The 11,188-nt window shown below is 34.9% G+C and overlaps 1 protein-coding gene across 1 annotated transcript; it reads left to right on the top strand.

Moving 5' to 3' along the window:
* The first annotated feature begins 2,221 nt into the window (after nucleotides 1-2,221).
* LOC123690592 lies at nucleotides 2,222-9,757 on the top strand. The gene is made up of 2 exons (XM_045634272.1): nucleotides 2,222-2,705; nucleotides 8,738-9,757. Exon 2 carries the CDS (start codon nucleotides 8,855-8,857, stop codon nucleotides 9,476-9,478), a length of 624 nt encoding a protein of 207 aa, XP_045490228.1. The 5' UTR covers nucleotides 2,222-2,705; nucleotides 8,738-8,854; the 3' UTR covers nucleotides 9,479-9,757.
* Nucleotides 9,758-11,188: the final 1,431 nt, after the last annotated feature.

Genomic DNA, 11,188 nt, shown 5'->3' on the forward strand with positions numbered 1-11,188 from the left:
ACAAGGTACTATTAAGTTGTGAATTGTTAATGCCACAGGCCGGCACTCGAGTCGATTTTAAAAAGAAAACTATTAAAGTGTGGGCCTTTTAAAAAATAAACGACCTCAGTTTGCGTTTGAAATACAAACTAAAAGCGTTTTACTTAAGCACGCTTTAATTGAAATGTAAAATAATATGCAAATATTTTAATAGTAACTTTTGCCGGAAGTTAATGGTTTGGCCTTTATTTATTACACTGTGTATACCCTTCAGAGTTAATGTCGATGTGTTCATGCATATATTATGTTATGTGCATTTCATTCTTCTATATCACGAACAATAAACCACAAAAGATGAACTATTGAGACATAATTGATATAGAGTAGATATTTATTTTCATAACGTTCCTGACTTTTTTTTTAGTTTTTCTTACGTTATGACAGTTCTTCAAACTATAATATAAAATATGTAAACTTATCATATCCTGATCAATCGTGACCTGTGTAATTCTTGTATCTCCTGTTCGTTTTGTAAATGTAATTCACTATTTGCTATTCTTGAATCTGTAAGATTAGCTTTTTAGTTTTAGTTAGTTATTAATATTGTTTTTTTTTTCTCTAGATTAAGGTTCTATAGATTAATATAAATATATTTTGTTTTTTATATAACTTCTGGTTAGGCACTTCTTGCACTCATCATTTTTTTATTTATTGTTTTCTTTTCTTACTAGGGTTGCCTGGAAGAGATTGCTTGTTAGCGATAAGGCCGCCCGTTGCATCCCTTGTAATTTATATATATTGTGTTTCCTTCTAGCAACGAAGTGTCAATAAATAAATAAATATAATAAATAAATAAAACGTATACAACATTTTGATCGATTGAAGAAATCGTTAATTCAAAATATTTTTAATTTTTCCAATGCATAACGCGCCGACCTAAAAATATTGTTCGCAGTGTAAGCAAAGATAATAAAGTTCATTTAGACCTTCAAACGTTTGAATCTTTTAAACACGTCATTCGACTAGAATTTCACAAGTGTACACTAACATTAAAGCGTTCACAAGATCTAAAAATATATGCAAAACGTCCCAACCTAATTGTTCGGTCAAGCATAGTTAAACATTTTAATTCGATTTATTATGTGATCATAATCTCTTTGATAAGTCACTAGAATGACCTTCTATAGGAATATAATAATTCACTCAGGTATAATTTATGAATGAATTGATGCTTTTAGGTCAATTTGATTTTTGATAGACGTAACTCCTACCCTAAACGCTGGCAACGCACCCACTAAAAATGGGTGTCTATGGGTTGCGATGACTGCCTTGTGAGGGGGCCCGCAGGCTCGTTATATAAATAAAACTAATTTTCGAAATAATGGGGAGAACGGAACTAACATCAAGTCCGGACCAAATGTAAATCTTAGCTGCACGCGCGAGATGCTCCCACTAGGTAACGGTAGAGGACCTGGCGATAAACCAGTATGGTACCTGGTATATAAAATATTTTTTATATTTTAAATAAAAAAGCCTTTTATTTCTTACAGTAGAACAAGAAGTTGGATTAATTAAGTTTTCTTACATACTAGTGTTAGTTTTGTTAGTAATTAAATTTGTATCCTAAATTTAGTTTGTTAGTTTTTCCTAGTTTTAAACTATTATTCTTCTGTAAAAACTCCTCTATAGGTGAAGGCCTCCTCCAAAGACACCCAGTCTTCTCTCAATTGGGCTACTTGGATCCAGTTGGGACCAGATGTTTTCTTTATTTCGTGGTGGTATAAGCATTCACCTAATCCGGTAATGGGTTAGTTGATATAATCCCTTAAATGTCTGGGGCAGATGGCAACTAGAAATCACTGCTCATTATGATTATAGTAGTCAAGAAAGTGTCTAATAAAGCATAGGACATGACACTTCAAGAGACTGACTGTCAACCTCCAATAATTAAGAGGCACTAAAAATAGAAGAACATAAAACGAATTTTTGCTATAGCTGGAACCATAAAGTACAAAAGAAACGCAGCCAATTTGACTTACGGTAACGGTATCACTTAACATAAGGTGAGCCTCCTGCCCCCAGTTATATAAAAAAAAACATTACAAAGTGAAAGTTTGTTTATCTTTCACTTCTGAGACGGTTTTATCTGCGTTAAAAATTTAGATTCCAAATTATTCGTTTATAGTTTTCTTGTGTACATGATGAGAGTGTGATTAAAAATGTACCAATTACATGTGTTACATATTCATTGCACTCTCTTCGCCCCGCATGCTTCACACCGGTACCCCTCTGACGCAACCACTTAATAAAAGCAGATGGACAACGGAGACCGAGGGCTTTTTGATCGGACACCTAGCATCGGGCCGGTCAAACTTCAAATAGTTATAAGTATAATATAGATAATTGTCGAGCATCTTATATCGGGCCGATTTAATTATCGTATTTAGTTAAGGAACTATTAATTGTAGAATTTAATTAAATAATTTAAATACATTTTGGTTTTTTTTGGGATTCGCCGCTGGCCCTCACTTAATTGGCGCAGTCGGTAGGATCGTCGAGTCAGTGCGCGTACGAAACTATATACTCCGTAGATCGACTACGTAGAGTACGCGGACTAATAGACTTTCAAGTTTAATCGACGATTCGTGAGAACCGAGGACAGCGGACCACACACGGCGCATCCAGAAATCGATGACTCAAGGTGCCACCATCGTCGAAATGCTTATGTAAGTTACACATTTCTTAACGATTGGTTGTTACTTTCCTGTGTGTTCCCAAATCTTCCAAAATTTTCCATCCTAGGAAAAACCGGGGAATCGAAGCCCCAAGAGTTGCCTCTCGCATCGAGCTGAGAGATCGCAACAGACGTTTAGATTTAGATTATTTAAGAGATACTATTTTAGAAGATAATATGGAAGGTGAAGCTTCCCATGATCATGCACAAGATGCATTATTAGATAAGATTTTAAGAGCGTTAAAATTTGTACCTAACTTCGATGGAAGTGCATGTAATTTAACTAGATTCCTAAACCTATGTGACACATTAGTAGTCACTTATGCCAAGCCAAATCCAGGTAACGACGTTACTAATTTAGCATTAATTAATGGTATAATTAATAAAATAACTGGCGCCGCCGCCAGAGCCCTATCAACAAATGGGGCCCCTCAAAATTGGAATGGCATAAGAACCACTCTTATTAATAGCTTCTCAGATCACAGAGATGAGTCTACTCTTTATACGGATTTGTCGCAATTAACACAAGGATCAGATAGCCCACATATATTTTATGAGCGTATCCAAAATTTATTAAGTACCATTATTACATATATAGAAGTACACGATAAATTAGAGACCACCATTCAAGCTAAGCGCACATTATACAATAGCCTTGCTTTAAAAACTTATTTAAAAGGTTTAGAGGAACCTCTGGGCTCACGCATACGATGTATGAGACCAGAAACATTAGAAATCGCGTTGCAATATGCAAAAGAGGAAATTAATATTATTTATCTCCAAAATAAAAATCCTAAGAGACAAAATTTTACACCTCAAATATCTAGCTCGCCTAATCTAAAACCTTTTAAATACGATATTAATCCCCAATATCAAAAACCTTTTAACTTGCCAAGATTGAATAATGGTCAATATTTTAATAATAATTTAAATAAGCCTCACATGTACCAACAGCAAGGTCCTTCAAAGACCCAACAAATGTTTAAAGCTTTGCCAAGGTCGAATATGTCTACGGGATTTAGAATTCCACCCCGTCAACCAATACCTATGAAAAATTACCCTCAACCCATGAGTGGTATTAGTCACCCTACTGCTCGTGTTTTACCACCTACTCAGACTGGACATGACTGGAGGATTCATGGAAATCCACCCCCTAACAATTACTTTAAAACTAGACAGATTAATAATAATGAGTTAAATGACCCTTCTTGCTATTATGACTATGACTATGACTATGACGAATATCCATGTGACTTTCAACAATATGACCCTAACTGCTTACCTTATAACTGTTCAACATCCGACGAATATAATATAACCGAGTTTACTGAACAACCGGAAACCATAAATTCGGAAAATAATGTGCCGGAATCTTCCAAACAGAATTTTCCAAAGGATCGGAAAATAGTTTTCCCCGAATAGAGTTAAATATACAAAATCAAAGACAATTACCATTTATTCAAGTTCTAATTCACCCAGATCTCCCACCATTAAAATTTCTAATTGATACAGGTGCGAATCAATCTTTTATAAGACCCGAAGCTATAGATACTTACTTTCCAAATTTTCCTTTAAACTTCGAACCATTTATTGTTTCAAATGTGCATGCAACTACCAAGAATGATTATACAATATATATACCGTGTTTCAAAGAATTCAAAGACAATGCATGGATAAAATTATTCGTGTATAAATTTCATAATTATTTCGATGGATTAATTGGTTGTGATCTTCTTCAAAAATGGTCGGCAAAAATTGATTTAGAATCAAAAAAATTAATAACAAAATTTGCATCTAACCCCCTTCATATGTATATGTCCGATAGTGTAAACTTATGCGAAGCTATTATTCCAGCTAATTCTTCGAAATTAATACGCGTGCCTACTTCTATATCCAAAGGTGATATATGTATACAAGATCAAACAGTCGGGAAATGTCATATAAATGAATGCATCACTACGGCGAATAATCATCATGCAATTTTAGAAATTTCTAATCCCACCAACAGTGATATTATAATTTCTTTAACGGAACCTATTAAAGCTCATATATTTAATGAGCAAGTGTCATACGATACTTTCAATAACAATGTCCGAGCACGCGACGTCTTATCGCGTTTGCGCATAGATCATTTAAACGCAGAGGAGACAGCTAATATAAAGAATATTTGTAGACAGTATTCAGATATTTTTCACCTGGAAGACGAACCTTTGACCTTCACTAATAAAATCAAACACTGCATTAATACGACTGATGAATTGCCTGTTTATAGTAAAACATATAGATATCCATATATACATCGTGAGGAAGTTCAAAAGCAAATAAAAAACATGTTAGATCAAGGTATTATTAGACCTTCTACCTCCGCATGGAGTGCACCAATATGGATAGTGCCAAAGAAAAGTGACGCATCTGGAAAAGTTAAGTGGCGATTAGTCGTTGACTTTCGGAAGTTAAATGATAAAACGATTGACGACAAGTATCCGATTCCAAATATTACAGACATTCTAGATAAATTAGGTAAATGCCAATATTTCTGTACATTAGATTTGGCTAGTGGCTTTCATCAGGTGGAGATGTCATCCAGGGACATTCACAAAACTGCATTTAGCGTAGAACATGGTCATTACGAATTCCTTCGAATGCCCATGGGTCTGAAAAATTCCCCATCAACTTTTCAACGTGTAATGGACAATGTTCTTCAAGGTCTCGTTAACAAAATATGTGTAATCTACTTAGATGACATTTTAGTGTTTGGTACCTCCCTTCAGGAAATGATGACTAATCTTAAAGAAGTATTTCAACGCTTAAGAGATTCTAACTTTAAAATTCAAATGGACAAGTCCGAATTCCTTAAACGAGAAACCCCTTATTTAGGTCATGTAATTACGACCGAAGGTGTTAAACCTAATTCAGATAAGATCAAGGCCATAGCAAATTATCCCATACCAAAAACAACAAAGCAAATTAAAGGTTTCTTAGGACTATTAGGTTACTATAGGAAATTTATTCCTGATTTCGCAAAAATCACAAAACCTCTTACATCATGTCTAAAAAAAGGTGCAACTATTACCCTATCCCCAGAATATATCAAATGTTTCGAACACTGTAAAACTTTATTAATGAATGATCCTATCCTACAGTACCCCGATTTTACAAAAGATTTCATACTTACGACAGACGCATCAAATGTCGCGTTAGGAGCCGTTTTATCTCAAGGTTCAATAGGTAGCGATAGACCCATAGCGTACGCATCCAGGACTCTTAATACTAGTGAACAAAATTATTCAACAATAGAAAAAGAGTTATTAGCAATTGTTTGGGCTTCCAAGTACTTTAGACCATACCTTTTTGGGCGTAAGTTTCGAATTGTCACCGATCATAAACCTTTACAATGGCTTATGAATTTAAAGGAGCCAAATTCCCGTTTAACACGGTGGAAATTAAAACTAGCAGAATACGATTTTACTGTAATATATAAAAAGGGTAAGTGTAATACGAACGCTGACGCGCTATCACGTATTGAAATACACAACGACGAAGCCATGTCCTTAATTGTTAATACGTCACAGGCCCCTCGCCGTCATAGTACGTCATCGACACTTACAGCAGCGTCACAGAATAGCAGATCTTCCTCATCCACTGTGACAGCACCTGAAACACTCGAATTCCAATCACCAAAAAGTTCGTCGCACACTGAAACCGCTCATACTAGCAATGAAGATCCCATTCTTGAAATTCCTATAAGCGATGACCCTTTAAATAAATTCCGCAGACAGATAATAATTAATATAGTTAACTACTTACCTCGAGTTAAGCCTGTTATTAGTAAACCATTCGAAAAATTCTCGCTCATTTCAGTTCAAGTTCACGTTGACAACCTAGAACAGGGAACTATCGACCTTATTAAAAAATATGTTGATCCAAATACCCGTACAGCTATTTTAGTCCAGCCAATAGATAGAATGCTTCATATTGTTCCTATTATTCAAAGAACGTTTAGAAGTTCCTCTATGAAAATATTACTCGTCAAACGGCAGGTTGAAAATGTATCAGATTATTTAAACCAACAGGATACTATTAGGAAATATCACGAGGGTAAAACTAACCACCGTGGTATCAATGAGACGTATCAATCTTTGTCACAACGTTATTTTTGGCCTAATATGAAATCCGATATAACAGAATATATAAATCGATGTTCAGTATGTAATTGTGCGAAATACGATCGCAACCCAATACAGCAACAGTTTAAAATTGTACCTTCGCCATCAAAACCCTTTGACATGCTACATGCAGATGTATTAACTATAGAACAAGAAAAATATTTAACTTTAATAGACGCATTTTCCAGATATGCACAGGCGTATCGTATAAGTGACTGTACAGCCCCTAATATTGTAAAATCACTGCTATCGTACATCACCCATCACGGTTCACCGATGTCCTTGACTACTGACCAAGGAACCGAGTTTACGAATCAAGTTGTAACCGAATTTTTACGTCTTCACAAAATCCACCATCATAAGATTGCTGCTCACACCCCAAACGAAAACGGCATGATAGAACGTTTCCATAGTACTCTCTTAGAACATCTCCGAATATTAAAATTAAAACATAAAAACGAACCAGCCACTAATTTAGTGCCTTACGCAATTTTAGCCTATAATAGTTCCATACACAGTTTAACCAAATGTAGACCCTATGACTTAATCACTGGACATTATGACCCAAGAGATCCTACTGATTTAAATGTATCCGAACGTCTATTACAACAATATATACAAAACCATCGTAGTAAAATGGACACAGTATACCGTCTTATACATGACTCATCGTTTGCCGAACGCGAAGCGATTATGACACAACGAAATACTCACAGAGAACCCGCAGCACAGTATGAACCCGACCAAGAAATATATGTACGAAATCCAATGGCAGCTAGACAAAAGCTAGCCACGCGCTTTACACAAGACAAAGTCATAGCTAACTTACCTATACATATATATACCTCACGCAGACGCGGACCGGTAGCAAAATCTAGATTAAAGCGACAAAAGACACATAAAGATTCTACTTTGTTACAGGTACCTAATACTGACTCTGACAACCCTAGCCCAAGCGCAAGAAATTCGACTTGACAGCCTTGACAATGGACCTGGTTTATTTCCCTTTAAATTAGGAGATACTAAAATCATTTCCCACTATCATGTTTTCCTTAAAGACATTAACATAGACCTAATAGAACAACAAGTACTTGACTTGCAGACAAAATTGACTGAAACTATTCATAGATTACCGAACGGTTATTCATTACGTTTTAAGAGCCAAACCGACTATATTAATAATAAATTAAATAAAGTTTTGTTACAGTTAAAATCATTCGAACCGGACTCCAGGGTTAAACGAGGCATCATTAATCCATTGGGTACTCTTATCAAATTTATTTCTGGGAATCTCGATCATAATGACGCTCTAAGATATGAGACAGCTATTCATATTTTAAAATCAAATAGTAAAGAATTAAGATCTAGTTTTAATCAACATATTTCACTTTTTAAAGAATATAGCATACAACAAACTGAGGTATTGAATAATTTAACAAATAATCAAATAAAATTAAGCAAAGCCCTTAACTATATGATAAACAGGTCTAACTCGGACAATCAAAGTGTAATCCGATACTCCCACCTGTCGTTAATATTCAACATTATAAGCGATAATGTGCAGGAGTTATATAATGAGATAATGAGAATAGAGAATATATTAGCTTTTAGTCGCACTATGTCATTGCACCATTCTATATTAAACATTAATGATTTAAAAATAATGTTAAGAAAATTAAAAAATCTGTATGGCACAGATCAAATTTTAGATTTAGAGATAAGAAACTTTTATGATGTAATTAGTTTAGGTTCATATTATATAGACAGGAAAATTGTGGTTGTCCTTAGCTTTCCTATTACTTTACCTCCAACTTTCCAACTTTATCAATTGTGTCCTGTACCTAATATACATTCCCAGGTAATCATTCCGTCCTATCCATACGTAGCAACTGATTCTAAAGAATTTGTGTACATAGAGACAGAATGTCCGAAGGTCAACAGGTGGCACATATGTGAGCAAAAACTACGTCATCAGATGAAGACCAAAAAGGACTGCATCTTCGAGATTATTCATACTCAAGAAATAGACAAATCGTGTTCCACAACGCCTATTACTATGCATAAAGAAGCTCTCACGGAACTAGACAGTCAGCATTACATAATCTCATTTCCAAAACCTACAAAAGTTCAACTCGTCTGTTCCCACGAAAAATATGAAATACTTCACGGCAGCTATTTCGCAACAATACCTAAATCGTGTATGTTGAAGTCCTCAGAAATTACGGCCACCAACATCGACGACCGAATCAAGGGAAGCGGTGTCGAAATCATTAATTTTCCTCGAATGGATAACATCATTCAACAAAATCAACCAGGTGTCCAGCTAAATTCAATCGATCTCACGAAGTTACACAATATGCAAAATGGAATGACAATGAAAGCACCTGAGGAAACATACGATTCATCAAACATAATATACCACACAACGATTCCTTTGTACTTCATTATGACCACACTCATGGGCGCAGCTGCACTTTTCTTCGTATTCCGATATCGGCGAAATACATCTTCGGAACAGATTTCAGAAACGGATAATAAGAACATGTCTGCGCAAGAACTTCGAGCCGCAACTTTTGCTATAGACATTAATAGCAAATAGTTGCTCATCTTACGGGGGAGATGTTACATATTCATTGCACTCTCTTCGCCCCGCATGCTTCACACCGGTACCCCTCTGACGCAACCACTTAATAAAAGCAGATGGACAACGGAGACCGAGGGCTTTTTGATCGGACACCTAGCATCGGGCCGGTCAAACTTCAAATAGTTATAAGTATAATATAGATAATTGTCGAGCATCTTATATCGGGCCGATTTAATTATCGTATTTAGTTAAGGAACTATTAATTGTAGAATTTAATTAAATAATTTAAATACATTTTGGTTTTTTTTGGGATTCGCCGCTGGCCCTCACTTAATTCATGTGTCAATAAATGCGTTTTCATATTTATATTTGAACACGTTTGTAATGCAAACATAGCAGTTAGATTATTAATGAAAAGTAAATAGTTATAGATTTTTTCTAGAACAGGGGCAAAAAGGGCAGGAGGCTCATCTGAAATTAAGTGATATCACAACCGGGGTGATGACACCCCCAATGAATGCTAGCGAGTGCGTTACCGGCCTTTTAAGAATTTATTTGCTCTATTTTGAAGGACTCTAAGTTGAATTGATTCGGAAATAGTATAGTAATTAGTAGTGATTTTGCATTACAGTTTATAACTTCTTTACAGTGAGGTACATTTTAGTAGAATATATGAACGTAAGCCGTAAATACTGGAACGCAGACAATCGTGGTTTTCATCGCTCGCAGGCTCTTGAGAGCTTTTGGAATAGCTCTTAGGCACACTTCAGATCGTCTAGCCCTTGCGTTTGTTCTCTACCGAAATATAGCCATTTTCTTCTACATTTTATAAAAAAAACATTATAAACGTATATTTTAAAGAAACAGTGTATTGATATACCCCGAAGTTTTTAGTGAATACTAGAGGCCCGATTGACTTTGTAGCTGTATCTGTGTCAAAATTTGACACATTTTCAACACAAATTGCTGAAGACAATTTTTTGTTTTTTCTTAACTCACAGTGGTTGCCTGGAAGAGATCGGTCGTAAGCGATAAGGCCGCCAGTTGCTGTTCTTTTCATATAATTATGTTCAATTTTTATATTGTAATGTAACGAAGTATTAATAAATAAATAAACAATAACAAAACCAATTTTATATTAATAAGACATCAAATGGCCAACTAGATATTTTTTAAGTTCTTATTTATGTATTCCACCAAATAAAAGGTTTAAAACTTTCCAGAACTTACACAAATATTTCAAGATTAAAATTAACCAAATCAGTCCAGCTATTCTCGAGTATTACAGAGTCAAACGAACAGCAATTCATTTTTATATATAGAGATTGAGCTACAACATCTGCTAGATGCAGATGCAGATACATTTAAAATAAGCCGAATGCCAATATTCACATAAAATATTGACGTAATACTGTTCTCAAAACGAAAACATTTTATACTATTTAAACTTAATATAAACACGTTATTTTACAAACAGCATAACGTATTATTATATTATATAGTTATCTTTAAAATTATTATCTATTAATATTTAATGAATTAATAATTAAATTTTATTTTACTCACAGTGTTTTTGTTATTATATTTTTTTTATAGAACAGGGGGCAAACGGGCAGGAAGCTCACCTGATGTTAAGTGCTACCGCCGCCCATGCACACTCTCGATGCCAGAGGGCTCGCGAGTGCGTTGCCGGTTTTTTAAAAATTATAATTTATACTTTACATT

This window comes from Pieris rapae, chromosome 2, assembly GCF_905147795.1.
Source record: "Pieris rapae chromosome 2, ilPieRapa1.1, whole genome shotgun sequence".
Classification (NCBI taxonomy): domain Eukaryota; kingdom Metazoa; phylum Arthropoda; class Insecta; order Lepidoptera; family Pieridae; genus Pieris; species Pieris rapae.